General features: G+C 38.6%; 1 protein-coding gene across 14 annotated transcripts in view; it reads right to left on the minus strand.

The window, feature by feature from the left end:
- Positions 1–16781, minus strand: part of NCKAP5 (NCK associated protein 5) — a 1072936-nt gene that overhangs the window by 592606 nt on the left and 463549 nt on the right. For 13 of the 14 annotated variants that reach the window (XR_013172672.1, XM_077153602.1, XM_077153594.1 and 10 more), the window contains one exon: positions 1683–1746. Coding sequence is in view for 12 of the 14 variants with exons in the window: in XM_077153602.1 (XP_077009717.1) it covers positions 1683–1746 (64 nt within the window). In the remaining 2 variants the exon portion in view is untranslated. Of the gene's footprint in view, positions 1–1598; positions 1747–16781 lie in introns of those variants that run through there. The other variant, XM_077153605.1, reaches the window with a different exon arrangement.

A 16781-nucleotide genomic window follows, 5' to 3' on the forward strand; every position in this document is an offset into this window, starting at 1 on the left:
CCTAAAATAATGGTTGGCACAAATAGGTGCTCAATAAATATTTGTTAAAGCAATCAATAATTATAACTTTCATTACTATCAAAAATAAGGATAACAAAATATTGCTAACTTTTCCAGAATTATTTTTTAAGCAATCAGAATCATCTTTTTGCTTGTCTGCATTGGCTGTGTATTTTTTTCTATACTGAACCAAAGACTTCTATAATATTTTAAAAGGGGAGGTTGTTTTTGTCAAAGTCAAGAGACAGTTATTGGTCTGAAATAGCATCAATTCAGCCCAGTGAATTTCAAAGCAAGAAAGAGATATTCTCTCCAGGCCTGTTCTTCCTAGGAGCTTAAACAGCATTTGGTTATTATCTGGAAAAGCTCTGAATTATAAAGATAACTTTACATGGACCAATTTTGAGTAGCATGATCTACTAACCTAAAGCAATCATGAAATTCAAATATTCTCATATTACAGAAGAAGAAACAGTCAGAAAAGTTGCATCATTTCCTCACATTCAATAAGAGTAGAGCTGATGAGGTAGGAAACACCATCTAGCACTAAACCAAAGACTGGAACGTTACACAATGACCCAGTCCACCACATTTCATAATGCAGTAGTAAAAAGCCCAGAGTGAAATTTTCAGTTCATCGTTCCCCTAAACCTTCATTTTCTCCAACTGTTTCCATTTCATTGCTCACGGATGTTGAAAGCGGTGGCTTCATGTTGTTTTAGCATTTGTGATTCTCTCCACATTAAGATCACTAGCAGGGTAAGCCATGTCATCACCTTCCCTCAGTGTCGGAGCATGTTCAGGGTCACTGGAACTGCCAGACCCCACTCAACATTTGGCCTCTTGCTCCAGTCCTTTGCTTTCCCTGCTGAAGCTAGCACATTTTAAAAATTTTTTTACTCTTTCCAGCAGATGGATTGTCAATTAGCTCTCATAAAATCAGATGGAAGCAGTCCTCAGGGTCTGAAAATAAATCACCTCTATTTTTTTCAAAAATCTAATTCTTCTGCTGAAAAACCGTGCACGTACCACTGTTTTGTCATAAGAGGGGAAAAAAATATCTGGAGCTATATTTTCTTGTCAGAGGTAGCAGCAGCAGCAGCAGCAGTTAATCCACACATGTGCAATCCCTGGGTCCCCAGACAGCTATCTCCGGTGTTACAGTAGCACACAGGCAGATACTTTGGCAAAGACAGTCTATAAAATGAAGTTGCTATGAACCAAAACAACCATATTGATTTTTAGTACAATTCGAAACGCAAGGAAACATCCATTTTCTAAATGACATGGGCAGAAAAGAACAGGGAGAAATATACTACAAATCATAGGAGAGAAGGAGAGGATAAAAGACAAGTATATCAGCAAACATTTCTGTGTCCTTTTAGATTGTTTCTTAAATTCCCAGAACTGAGAGGCATGGATTATTGTTGAACTGCCCTTATCTAGAAATCTAAGGCTGCTCATTTGTGAATATTGTGCTCACAGCTGGAGGCCTGGGTACCCAGTAGACCTTCACAAAATAAAGCAGATATTGCACTGTAAACATGTCAGTTGCTAAAGCATCGTGAAATTTGCTGCAAGCAAACATTTTTCCTTACATGTCCTTAATGAGACAAAATGCTTCACGACACGGGGACCTTTGAAGGGCAGGTTCAGGATCAGTGTACCCAGCCAGCACTTACCATGGCTCCTTCATTTCTTCTTTGGGTAACTTCCCGCTGCAGTCGGGCCACAGCCAGCTTCTCCCTGAGAAAACAAAAACACATGGTTAATTGATCATTCTTCTCAGACTAGAGGGGACACTGGTCTAAGCTTTGAAACATTCTTTTGATGTCTCCAGAGGAGCTCCTTCCTTGGTTGAGTCACTTCCTTGACTATACTTTCTATAAATATTTAAAGTGATCAATCATTAGTTCACTATTTCCATCAAGTGACACGAAAGAGACTCTCTGCCTTCGATTTTATAATAACCGAATCAATGCTGAACGCTGAGTAAAACCTTCACTTTAAATCCATTAATACGTATCATTTATAAATATATTTTCCCCCCGTGGCTAGCACAGTTCAGCTTTCCCTTCTGTCTTAATCGCCTTTTTGTTTTGCTTTACAAATTATTTGTATTTCTTTGTTGCTCTCCATGAGTACATCAAACTATGAAAACAAAAACAAAACTTTGTACCATCCTTCAAATAACAATAGCAACAGTTTCACAGGCTTGCTACATAACCATGCACTGTGCTGGGCATTTGCCCTGTTCCCACATGAGCCTGACAGTGGCTGTACAAAAATATTTTGGTATTCCCATTTTACAGCTGTGCAAACTGAGGCTCAGACAGGCTAAGTAATTTAACTAAGCCCCCATGTGGTATATAGTAATTTTAGGACCAAACTTTAAGTTTCCCTTATTACAAAGTCCAAACAAAAATTTTTTGTAATCATTTCTCATGATCCAGGAAAAAATAGAATGTAGGTCTACAATTCAGATTCTTTATTTCTAAGTTTTCTATCTTTTATAATTGTAATTCTGATTCTACTTTCAAAATTTCATCTTCACCATAAATTTTAAGAATAAATAACTTTGTGAAGTGATAGATACCTTAAAATATTTTTAAAATAATTGATGGATGAAATAAGATAATGAACAAACCCTTCCAATGATTCTCAAATGTTAATTTTAGTAGCCTGTACCTGCACTCTTCCTGCTACCATTAAGATGCTAAACCATTTGAGTGACATTTCCTCCCTTAAACTCTAACTACACGGGAGCAGCTACATGCAAACCCAGAGAAGGCAGCTTGAATCACAGCTGAGTGACAGGATTTCTCCCCTCCTAATTGTGCACGACTTTGAAATGCCTAAGATAGCTAAAAAGACATGTACTTTAGTTTGCTTAAAGGCTGAGTGACATTTTGGTAGGAATAACTCGATTTAAATGAATACCCAAAGACACAGACTAGAAGAAGGGAAACTGGAACCAGGAAACTTCTGAGGGGTAAAAGTATTGGGAAAACATCCCAAAAATTAAGAACAAAATAGCACGACTTACACTTTCTGACTCTAAAGCTTATTATAAAGCCACAGTGGTGAAAATAGCATGGTAATGGCACAAAGATAGACACATTGATCAGAAGAATAAAATTGAGAGTTCAAAACTAGACCCCTAGATCTATGGTCAACTGATTTTCTACAAGGCCCTTAAAACCACTGAACTGTGACAGAATAGTCTCTTCAATAAATGGGGGCTGGGAAAATTGGATATCCATAGACAAAGGAATGAAAGAGGACCCCTATCTCTCTCCCTATACAATAATTAACTCAAAGTTGACCAAAGACCTAAATATAAGAGCCAGTACCATACAACTCCCAGAAGAAAATATAGGGAAACATCTTCAAGACCTAGTGACAGGAAGTAGCTTCTTAAACGTTATACCCAAAGCACAAGCAACAAAGGAAAAAAAAAAAAAAGATAAATGGGAACTCCTCAAAATCAAATCCTTCTGTATCTCAAAGGATTTTGTCAGAAAGGTGAAGAGGCAGCCAACTCAATGGGAAAAACATGTTATCTGATAAGGTTTTGATATCCAGTATATATAAAGAAATCCTACAACTCAACAACAAAAGAACAAACAACCCAGTTATGAAATGGGCAAAAAATATGAAAAGATAGTCTCCCAAAGAAGAAATACGAATGGCTAAATAGCACATGAAAGTATGTTCATTTTCATTAGCTATTAGAGAAATGCAACTCAAAACCACAATGAGGTATTATCTCACCCCTATAAGAACAGCTGCCATTAAATAAACAGGAAACCAAAAATGTTGGAGAGAATTGTAGAGAAACTGGAACACAGATCCACTGCTGGTGGAGATGAATAATGGTACAATCACTGTGGAAGACAGTTTGGAGGTTCCTCAGAAACTAAATATCAAGTTGTCCTACGAATCAGCAATTCCACTACTTAGTATATATACAGAAGAGCTGACAGCAGTGACACGAACAGATATATGCACAGTGATATTCACAGCAGCATTGTTAACAATAGCCAAAAGATGGAAACAATCCAAATGCCCATCAACAGATGAGTAGATACAGAAAATATGGTGTATATACAACAATAGCATATTATGCATCAGTAAGAAGGAATGAAGTCCTGAAGCATACGACAACATGGATGAAACTTGAGGGCATAATGCTGAGTGAAATAAGACTAATGCAAAAAGGAGAGCTACTGTAAAACTTCACTAATATGAACCCCCCTAGGAAATGTAAATTTAGACTCTTAAAATATAGAATATGGGGGAGTTAGAGATAAACAGATGCTAGAGAAGGGGAAGAGGTTACCTAATATGTACAGACATGTTAATGGAATTCAATTTAAATGTATGAGAATGGATAGAGGTGTTAGTAGTACATTAGTGAGATTATAAGTAATTGTGCTGTTTTGAAGGTGAACAAGATTTAAAGGGGTTGTTTAAAGTCACATATTTCACCAATTTGCACTACAGATATAAATATGTTCTCGCATGAACTACTTCAAAACTATGGCACTTGTAATAAAAGACGAAGAAAAATCAGAACACAGGTAAAAGGATGATATTGTCTGCATTTTAGAATTTCACCTACTGTATCAGACCAGAAGAAGAGATGTTTATTCTGTTCAAAACTTAAATTTTCTGTAGCACACAATCGGCCTGGCCAGTTCAGTTAAACAAACGGAAAATATGGAGCCTAGAATTGGGGACGAAATTTTGTAATTCTGTATAACTTAGGGTAATACACTGATACATTTCAGAGTATGCTGAGAAGTTAATTAAAAAGTATTGGCAAAGTCCCTTAAGGTACTGGAGAAAAATATGGAACTATTAAACTTTCCCATCCGAGAAACTGATACTCTCTTAAGCATAAGGTACTCCCAAGTTAATAGGCCAAGAACCCAATCTTGAGGCTTGTGCTTAAGGAACTTATTTCTATAACAGGGAATCCAAGTGTATTAGTCAGGGGTCTCCAAAGAAACAAAACCAATAGGAAAAATCTGTAAATATGAGATTTATAAAAGTAACTGATGCTACAGTGGGAACACAAGAGTCCAAAATCCATAGTCAGGCTGCAAGACTGGCAACTCTGATGAAGGGTCTCAAAAAACTCCACAGGAGGGCCTGGCTGGCTGAAGAAGCAGAGAGAATTCACTCTCTTCTCCCTTAAAAGTCTTCAACTTATTGAATCAAATCCAACTGACTGGATTCACTCATTTGTGGAAGACACATCCTTAGTTGATCGTAGATACAACCAGTCACAGATGGGATCAGCTGACTGACGATTTAATAAACCAACCTTTTGGTTTATCAGCCGGTCAGGAAATATCCTTGCAGTAATGGTGAGGCCAGTCCTTACCTGACCAGACAACTGGGCACCAATACCTGGCCAAGTTGACACCTGAACCCAATCATCACAGTCTAACCCTTGTCAACTTGGCACCTACATATATCACCTTAAAACATAACTAATCTCCAAAGAGAACACAATAACAGACATATGTTTAACCTGACAATACTCAACTGTACTGCATACAACTGGAAACACACTAAATCTCTCCAGAAAAGGTGTAAGTCCTTATGTGGCATTCACTCTTAAACCTGATATCCTATATGTTAAATACTATGATATACAATACAACTTATGGCATTTGATAAGAAGACAGCAAGATATTTGCTTTATATCCAAATACAAACATACTAACATAACAACAAAACAAGGAGGAAATAGTCATACCATCACAATCCACATTTCTGTAACTGGTCACATGGTCCTAGTTCATATTTACCACTACCTTCTTCCTCTACCCACTCCATGTTCCCTTTACCCTCAGCAAGCACTTCAGCTGGCCCTGGTTCTTTGCCTGGTGGGGTGACCCAACCTTCATTCCTGGAGTTTCTGGACCACTGGTAATTCTGCCTAGATTGGGTTGCTGCAGTTTTCTATTGACTTTAATTACAGGGCATGGTAATACTAAGAGATGCCACAGGGGATCTCATGTATTCCAGGGAAATTCTTTATCTCCATTGTGCAGTTGCAGTCTTATTTTCCCTTGATACTTAGAAGCAATCACCCCAACCAGTACAGTAATCCCTTTTCTTGACTACTGACTCATAGGCATGAGAAAACCAAGGTGGCCAGGTGGCAGTCTTAACAGTTCAATGGAGTCATTGTTGTGTCTCCTCAGAGGAGCACTCCTCCTTTTGGAACTGAGATCTGTAGACCAGCAGAGCTTAAGGTGTCAGGGACAGGAAGCAAAAATTTTTCTAGTAGATCACTAGGAGTGATAGTGAATGGTGCCATTTGCCTTTTCACCCCTTGAACCCTGGACACATGAATCCTGGACATATGAATCCTGTCCATAGGAGAAACAGCACCATAGAGTGGATGCTGATTAGAGAATACACAGCATCCTAAAGAAGACTGCTCCATCTCTGCAAGTTGGTGCCACAATTAGGTCTTCAAAAGACCAGTCCACTCTTCTATTTGCTTCTGGATGATGGGGAGAGAAGTTATCTGTAGAGGATGTAAGACCAGAGAATTCCACGATCATGTGCACATGCCCACACCTCATTTCCTATGAAGGGGGTTCCTTGATCAGAAGCGATGCTGTGTGGAATATCATGACAGTGGATGAGGCATTTCCTAAGCCCACACATGGTAGCTTTTGCAGAAGTAATGCATGCAGAGAAGGAAAACCCATATCCAGAGTATGTGTCTATTCCAGTTAGAACAAATTGCTACCCCTTTCATGATGGAAGTGGCCCAATCTAATCAATCTGCCACCAGCTAGAAGGCTGATCACCTTGAGGAATGGTGCCATACTGGGGACTGAGTATAAGTCTCTGCTGCTGGCATACTGAGTGTATGGCACTCAGCAGTGGCCATAGCCAGGTCAGCCATGGTGAATGGAAGTCGATGTTGCTGAGACCATGCATAACCTCTATCCCTATCACCATGACCACTTTTTTCATGAGCTGATTGGGCAATGGAAGGGCTGGCTGGGAAAAGAGGATGACTCATATACACAGAACAGGTCATCTTATCCATTAAAATCTTCCTCTGCTAAAGTCCCCTCTAGTGAGCATTCACATGGTACACAAGTATTTTCATGTTTTTTGCCCACTCCAAAAGGTCACTCCAAATACCTCTTCCCCAGACTTTTCTGTCACCAATTTTCTAATCATGCTCCTTCCAAGTCCATGAACATCCAGCCAAACCATAGCAACAGCCCATGAGTTAGTATACAAATGTACCTCTGGCCAGTTCACCTTTTAAACAAAATGAACAACCAGGTGTACTGCTTGAAGTTCCACCCACTGGGAATACTTCCCCTCACCACTGTCCTTCAAGAACATCCCAGAAAAGGGGCTGTTGTGCTGTAGCTGTCCACTTTTGGGTGGTACCTGAATATTGTGTAGAACCATCTATAAACCAGGCCCAAGTTTTCTCATCTCAGTCAAATGACTGTAAGGACACCCCAAGAGGCCATGGCTCTGGGCTGGGAAAGAGAAGGTAATGTGGCAGGAGTGTGAGCCATGGGCATTTGGGCCACTTCCTTGTGCCTTCAGGACCTACTTGAGCCCTATCTCTAATATACCATTTCTATTTTATAATGAAGTGCTGCTGTGCATGCCCAACTTTATGGCTTGGTGGGTCAAACAACCCAGTTTGTGATAGGCAACTCAGGTCTCATGGTAATTTGGTGGCCCATGGTTAAGCATTCAGTCTCTACTAAGACCCAGCAGCAGGTAAAAGGCTATTTATTAAAAAAGTATAGTTATCTACAGAGGATGTAAGTTCAAAATCCTAAGGACTTGTGTTGTGATTCTCCTATAGGAGCCTGCAAAATGCTCCAGACAGCATCTCTGTTTGCCAGTAAAACTTCCAGTACCACTGGATCTGCCAGATCATATGGTCCAAGTGGCAGAGCAGCTTGTGCAATAGCATGAATCTGTCACAGAGCTTCATCTTATCCTGGCCCCACTCAAAACTAGCAGCTTTTCTAGTCATTTGGTAAGTGAGCTGGAGTGGCACACCCAAATGAGGGACATATTGTCTCCAAAATCCAAAGAGACCAACTAGGCATTGTATATCTTTTTGGTTGCAGGAGGGGCCAGATGCAACAGTTTATCCTTCATCTTAGAAAGGATATATCAACATTCTCCACACCACTGGACACTATAAATTTCACTGCGGGGAAAGCCCCTGTATTTTTATTGGACTTATCTTCCATCCCCTGACACGCAAAAGCTTTACTAATAAGTGTAGAACAGTTGCTACTTCTTGCTCACTAGGTTCAATCAATATGATATCATCAATATAATGAACCAGTGTAATGTCATGTGGCGGGGAGAAACAATCAAGTTCCCTGAGGGAAAGATTATGACATAGGGCTGGAGAGTTGATATACCCCTGAGGTAGGACAGTGAAGGTACACTGCAGGCCTTGCCAGCTGAATGCAAACTGTTTCTGGGGGTCCCACTAACTAATAGCTATCGATAAAAAAGTGTTTGATAGATCAATAGCTGCATATCAGGTACCAGGTGATGTGTTGATTTACGCAAGCAATGATACTACATCTGGAACAGAAGTTTCAATTGGAGTTACCACTTGGTTAAGTTTACAATAATCCTCAAAGACCCATCTGATTTCTGCAAAGGACAAATAGAAGAGCTGAATGGGGATGTGGTGGGAATCACCACCCCTGCATTCTTCAAGTCCTTAAGACTTGGCACTAATCTCCACAATCCCTCCAGGAATCCAGTGTTGCTTCTGAATTACTATTTTGCTGGGTAGGGGACAGTTCTAATGACTTCCACTTGGCCTTTCCTACCATAATAGCCCTTACTCCATGAGTCAGTGAACCAATATGGGGATTCTTTCAATTGTTGAGTGTGTTGATTTCAAGCACACATTCCAGACCTGGGGAAATAACCAGAGAATGGGTCTGGAGACCCACTGGACCCACTGTGAAATGGACCTGAGTGAAAACTCCACTGATCACCTGACCTGCATAAACCCCTACTCTGATTGGTGCACCAGAGTGCCATTTTGGGTCTCTTGGAATTACTGACACTTATGAGCCAGTGTCTAGTAATCCCCAAAATATCTGATCATTTCCTTTTCCCCAGTGCACAGTCACTCTAGTAAAAGGTCATAGATCTCCTTGGGGGAGGTTGGGAGGAAGTTTAACAGTAGATTTTGGGCTGTGTAAAAGGGTCCTTTCCCAAAGATACCTGGCCCTTCCCTCATTCGAGAAGCTCTAGGTCTGTAAGCTGTCTCAAGTCTGGGAATTGATTAAGGGGCCATGACTCTCTGTTCCTGTAATTCAAGTTAGACTTCTGTTCATTTGACCTAGAATTGTTCTGCTTAAACGGCTCAAACAAGAATTTAGTAGACTGCCCATCTGTTTTACTTCTAGGTACCTCATAATCTATTAGCCAATGGCACAAATCTCTGCGAGTCAGATTATTTTGACTGCTGCTTTGAGTCTGCTGTCCATTATGGTAGCCACGCCTACCTTGTTTATGACAATTAACTGTTGCCACATGGCTTCTGCCAACTCAGGATCTGACCATCCTCATTGTTTGTAATTCCAGCCCAGTGACAGCACTTAATATCTGATCTACAGAGAAGGCCGCTACAGAGCTCTTCAGGGATAATGGAGCTAGTCTCACAAATTTAATCCTCAAAGTCCTGGTAAAAGTGTGTCCTCTGGACATTTCTGGGGTATGTGAGCAGGCCTTCCATCATAAATCCACTCTAACCTTCCAATCTCCCTAAGCCTTTGGATCCCCTCATCTATATTATATCAGGAAAAGTTCTGGCATGTCAATGTCAGGTAATGTCAACCACCTTTTGATCCATGTTTCAGCCAGTCACCCAAACAAACTATTAATGCCCTTTCTAACCCTTTGAGCTCTAACGCTGTATGCAGAATATCTGTTTAGTGGGCCCATATCAATAAATTCAGCTTGATGCAACTTTATATTCCTTACACCATTATTCCTTACCCTTAATGCCCATTCCCACACATATTCCCTTGATTTTTGTCAATATAAACTGGAAAACTCATGCAGTTGTTTCGGAGTATAGCATCCTTCCTCATGGGTCATACTTTGTACCTGACTTTTGAGAGCCTTTTGAGACTTTAGTTAGTTATATTTTGAGGAAAAGAGGGGTGGTGAGGGTGGGTCATGCAAACAATACAAGTGACTTTCAAGCCAGTTATCTCAGGGCATTCTAACACAGTTTCATCTGGTAAACCAGGATTAATAGCTCCAGACAGAGGAGTGGGGGCTATAACCCAGGGGAGGTGGTTACAGGTTTAGCAGGTACTGAAGGAGTAATCTCTTTAAGAGGATGTTGGATGGCAGGCTTCTCTGGGAGGACTGGAGGCAGAGAAACCGTTTCCTCAGGGCAGGTACAGCAGCTGTTTCTTCAAAATATACCATTACAGGTCAACCTAGCAAAGACTCAGCAGAATCCATGGTTTCCATGTCCCTCTGCCATCATTATCAACCCATATGTCTCCAACCCAAGTGTCAGAATCTGATTCTTTTCCAATTCTTTTCCTTACTTTAACAGCAGACACCCTGTAAATTGTATCCAGTACATGTAAGAACTACCAGCCAATATCATTATTCCTTTTAACTCCCACAAAACTCTGTCAAGGTGTCAAAAACACTCACACCCAGAACCTTGCCTCAAAAAACCATACAATTAGCAGAATCAAATGGTGATATTTTGCATATTTCTATTGCTAACTCACTCCATGGACTGCCAGTGCCACCTTGATTACTGGAAACAGTCATTAGCGCCTCTGAGTCTAATGAGAGCGGAAAGCCAATTGCAAAAACCCATTTTTAAGATTCTGTTTCTCAAGAACCACTCCTCATACCAAACTGTATTAGCCAAGGTTCTCTGGAGAAACAGAAAAAAACAAGAGATAACTATAAATAAGAGATTTATAAAAGTATCTCATACAACGTGGGGACTCCAAAATCCATAGGGCATGCTGCAAGGCAGGAAACTCTGATGAAGTGTCTCAACAAACTCCACAGAAAAGGCTGGCTGGCTGAAAAAGCAGTTAAAAGTCTCTTCTTACCCTTAAAAGTCTTCAACTTATTGGATACAATCCAACTGACTGTATTCACTCATTTGTGGAAGATACATCCTTAGTTGATCACAGATGTAATCAGTCATAGATATGATCAACTAACTAATGATTTATCTTCTGGTTTATCAACAAACCAGGAAATACCCTTGCAGTAACAGATAGGCCAGTGCTTGCTGGACTAGACAACTGGGCACATCACCTGGCCAAGCTGATACCTAAATCCAACAAGCACACTAAGTATACCCATAATTATGCCTAAGAGTCACTTTCAGGGGACCTCTTTTGTTGCTCAGATGTGGCCTCTCTCTCTAAGCCCAACTCTGCAAGTAAACTCATTATCCCTCCACTTCATGGGACAAGTTTTCCTGGCAACATGGAACATGATTCCCAGGAATGAGCCTAGCCCTGGCATTATGTGATCAACAATGTCTACCTGACTATAAGAGGGGAAATAAATGTAACAAAATAAGGTATCAGTGAATAAGAAATTCCAAATAGAGTTGAGTGGGTATTCTATAGGTTACTTTTATATAGGCTTCAGCTAGATATTGCTAATTGCATTGGAATACAAGCCCCAACACACAGTATTCCTGAAAATCCTCAAGAATAACCAGGTCTCTAATTGAGGGTCTATGAAAGTTTCACTCACTAAGTTTATTTTTCAGAAACTTAAATCTTGCAGATTGTTTGTATGCCAGATAAGTCCTGAAACCCAGAGGCACCAGTCTCACTCACACTATTGGGTGAAAGAAGAAAAATGCAAAAGAATCTGTACTTTATGTTTCCATTTATGTAAAGTACAAATACAAGTAAAATTCCTACCTAGTTCAATAAGGAAAGAAAAAAAAACAAAAAAGCACACAAAGATCAAAAGGCAAAATGTAAAACTTTCTCCACTCATAAATGACATAATTGTCCTCTTGGAAAATTTTAAGGAATTTACAAAGTAACTATACAACTAATAAGTAAATTAACCAAATTCACAAGACACAAGGTCAATTTATTTAAAAATCAATAGTATTTTTATACACTAGCAGCAAACAATCAGAAAATGATTTTTTTAATGTCTCATTTATGATAGTGGCAAATAAAGTACTTAGGGAATAAATTTAACAAAATTTTTAAGAGTGCTACACTGAAAACAACAAAACATGGCTCAAAACAACAAAAGATCTAAATAAATAGAGAGATATACCACATTCATGGATTGGAAGGCTTAATATTGTTAAAGTGTTCATCTGTAACAAACTGATTGATAGATTCCATACAATCTCAATCATAACTCCACTAAGATTTTTTGGGGGAAACACCAAAGATTTAGAATATATAAAACAATATTTGCAAAGAAGAACAAAGTTAGAGGACATATATCATCTGAACTCAGGATTAACGTGAATAAAAGTTTCACCAGTCAAGACCAGGGGGCTCTGGCCTAAGGACTGACAGACAGATTGATGGGAACAGGCATCTGACTTCTGACAAATAGCTATTCGATTTTTGACAAAGCATCAAAACAATCTAATTGGGAAAGGGAAATATTTTCAACAAGTGGTGCTGTTACAACAGGATAACCTTATAGAAAACAAACAAATCATAACCTCTATCTCACATCACCTATGTGAAAAAAATAATTTGCGATGCATCAGAGACCTAAATACGAAGCTAATACTATAATGCTTCTAAAAACAAAACAAAACAAGAACAGGATGGTGTGCTCATGTCGTGCAATAATAAGGCAAACATTTCTCAAATAGGCTGGAGAAGGAAATAGCAATAAAAAATGACTTGATCAAAATAAAAAGCCTCTGCCCAATAAAAGACACCACTAAGAAAATGAATAGGCAAGCCACAAAGTGGAGAGAATATTCTCAAAGCACATATCAGGCAAAGACTGAGATCCAGGATATCTGAAGAACTTCTACAATTAAATAATGAGACAAAAGCCTAGTTAAGAAATGGGCAACAGATTTGAATAGAAAATTCAGAAGGGAAAATATACAAAATTCTAATAAGCACGTGAAAGGGTTGCTCTACTCACTAGTCACCAAGGAAACATTAAATTAAAAACCATAATGAGATATCACTGCACACCCACTAGAAAGGTAAATTAAAAAGATGGGCAACACGAGTATTGGTAAGGATGTGGAAAAATTGGAACTCTGATATTGCTAGTGGGAGTATAAAATGAAATAAACATCTTGGAAAAATGTTTTACAGGTTCTTAAAAAACTAAACATGTACTTACACTATGACCAGGCAATTCTACTCCTAGGTATTTACCCAAGAGAAACAAAAGCATACATATACAAAAAACCTCACAAGAACATTCATTGCATCTGTGTTTATGCTAGCCACAACAAGAGGTGGTCAAGTTGCCCAGCTGCACGTGAATGAGTAAACAAGCAAATATATACCTCTTAGCAACTAAAAGGAACAAGTAACAGATACATGCAACAACATGGATGAGTCTCAAAAACATTTACATTGATTGAAGGAAGTTTAAAGACTGTATTGTTTCACTTAAATAAAATGCTGTAACAGGCAAAATTAATGCATAGTAAAAAAAAATTAATAAAGTGTTTGCCTGTGGTGGGGAGGACAGCTGCGATGACTAAGAAGTGGCATGAGGGAACTTTCTGGGGCACTGGTAGCACTCTACATCTTTTGAGAGGTGTGGGTTACATAAGTAAAGCATTTTTCAAAACTCAGCAAATGTGCTCTTAAGAGTTATGCATTTTGTTTTATGTCAATAACACTGGTCTCCCACCAAAAAAAAAAAAAACACTAACTGTAAATTTTGAACTTCAGTTAATGATACACATGTTGAAGTTTTAGGGAAGTACACTGATGTCTGCAACTCAGTTTGAAATACATTAAAATATAAGATGGACTGATGGATGGAGAGAGATGTGAAAAATACAGCTAAATTTTAGTTGTAGAATTTAATTTAGGAATATTTTAACTTTTCTATATATATTTGCAATTTTCATAGCAGAATGCTGGACAAAAATGGGCACACCTAAGCTATGCAGTTTGAAGTCCAGTCATGGTTATTTAGGTAAGGTTAAGTCCAGAGGGATTACCGAGGTACAGGGAATGATATTTCCTGACATGAAAACTGGTTTCAATTGTTTATTATTTACTTCATAAATACTTATCAAGATATGCGCTTAGGATATGTACTATTTTCTGTATGTAAATTATATTTCCACTAAATCTTAAGAGAGACTAAACAGAAGATGATAATAGATAAGAAACATCAACAATATTTATGGAAGAAAGTGTCTTCCCAGATGTTAACTGAGATAGAGCATAGAAAGCTGAAGCCCTTGCCTGCAGAGAAGGGACTCCAAAAAGAAGCCAGCAAGTTCCAGTTAGGTTTAGGATCTGGAGGAAACAGGTATAGCTGAGGGTTGGGATGAGATGCTACCTTAATAGCAGGGGGATTTTCATGGTCAGGTTCATGTATCAACTTGGCCAGGCGGTGGTGTCCGGTTGTCTGGTCGGGCAACCGCTGGCCTGTCTTTTGCTATGAGAACATTTCATGGACTTGAATCATGACCAAGGGTGGTATCTACAGCTGACTGCATTTGCAATCAGTTAAGAGTAGTGTCTTCTGCAAAGAGGGATGCTTAATCTAATCACCAGAAGGCTTTTAAGGAGGACTCAGAAGAGACAATCACTCTTTCTGCTTCAGCCAGCCAGCCTCTCTTCAGTGTTCACTGAAGACCTTCATTGGAGCTGCCAGCTTACGGCCTGCCCTACAGATCTTGGATTCTTAGATCTCCATGGTTGCCCAGCCAGCCTCTCCTGAGAGTTTGTTGGGGAACTTCATTGGAGCTGCCAGCTTGTGGTCTGTCCTACAAATTGTGGACTCTTACAACCCCACGGATGCCCGGCCAGCCTCTCCTGAGAGTTCGTTGAGAACCTTCATTGGAGCTGACAGATTGCAGCCTGCCCTACAGACTTTGGACTCTATATCCCCATAGTTACATGAGACACTTTTATGAATTTTATATTTACAGAAATCTCCTCCTGATTCTTTTTCTCTAGAGAACCCTAGCTAATACAGGAACCATGAGATAAACATCTTGTTTAGCATCCACTAAACAAGAAAATCATCAGCTTCTTTCTCCCACTTGCTCCTAAGACTTGATCACCAGGTTTACACATCCCTGGCCAGATCAAAGAAGTCTCTTCTGGAGAAATTCGCCCAAAAGAAAACATTTATAGATGATAAGCTGTGAGGGTCCCCAATGAAATGACAAAATTCCTGTCCATGCACACAGAACTTCCAATCCACAGTTAGGGAACACATTCTTAAATGAGCTGAGAGTCCAGACTTTCCAGGCATTTTAGGAAAGTTTTCAACATTTGAGGCATAGACGAAACAAGAAACAGGAGAAAAGAATGCAGAGGAAATTCAAGAAGAAGGAAAATTTTAAGACAGCAATAATTCAATTATAATTAAGAGAAGAAAAGTTTTGCACTCGAAGCAAAATGAATGAGGTTATATGCATTAAAGGGAAACAAAGAACAGTAAAGAGATTTTGGGAATTAAATAGATAATTTAAGAAAAAATTTAAATGGTAATTTTAAAAAAACAATTAATGATTAATGGTTTGGAAAATAAAATAAAACCCCATAAAGTAAGGGGGATAAAGAGCTCCCAAAACAGAGAAAATAAAATACATATATATATTTTGTGTGTATATATCTATATATATAGATATATTGTATATATCTATATATATCTATATATATAGATATATACAATAAATAAAAATTAGAGGATCTCCAGAAGGAGATAAATGTATATATATTTGAAATTAGAGGAGCTCCAGAAAGTGGAAAAATTTTTCTAAAGAAATACCCAAAATTGAAAAACATGTTTTCAAATTGAAAGGGTTCACCAAATGCCCAGTGAGATGAATAAAAAATAAATCCACTGTAGGGCATATCACAAATTTTTACATGCTACAAATAAAGAGGAACACCCCCAGAAACTTCTAGTTAGGAGGTACAAATAAACAAAAATACCACATTAAAACTAGAAAAAAATGGAAAACACCTTGAACTCCTACTCAAAATTCTATTCCAAGCCAAACTATTGTCAGATGAGAGCAGAATGCATACATAAACACATTACCAGTAAGGCAATGGCCCCCAAATCATGATTTCCAGTTACTACTGCTCATTGGATATGTAACTCCACCAAATCAAATAAAGAGGAAGGCATGAGCACCAGTAAACAAGGTTCTCACATTAAAGGGAACTTTTGTTGTTGTTAAAAGAAAAACTCTTGACAACAGCTATGTAGAATCTAGAGATCAAACAGTCCTGATTGAGGCAAGAGGATGAAGAGTCTTAGAAGGGTGCCTTCAAGCTGTAATAAAAAGTTGAATCAAAATAAACTACCTATGTGTCTGTAAACATTGAGAGGCGTTATAGAGTTTTAGTGAATAGTTTAAGAAGCAGGAATTGGAATGTAAAAATCTAACTCAATAGAGGGAAGCAGCAATTATTAACACCAAGAAAAAGAAATCACTCTACACTCACTGTGATATTTACTTAGTTTTACCATTATAATTTATTGGTTATCTGAATTAATTAATAATTTAATGA

This window comes from Tamandua tetradactyla, chromosome 3 (genome assembly GCF_023851605.1).
Source record: "Tamandua tetradactyla isolate mTamTet1 chromosome 3, mTamTet1.pri, whole genome shotgun sequence".
Lineage (NCBI taxonomy): Eukaryota > Metazoa > Chordata > Mammalia > Pilosa > Myrmecophagidae > Tamandua > Tamandua tetradactyla.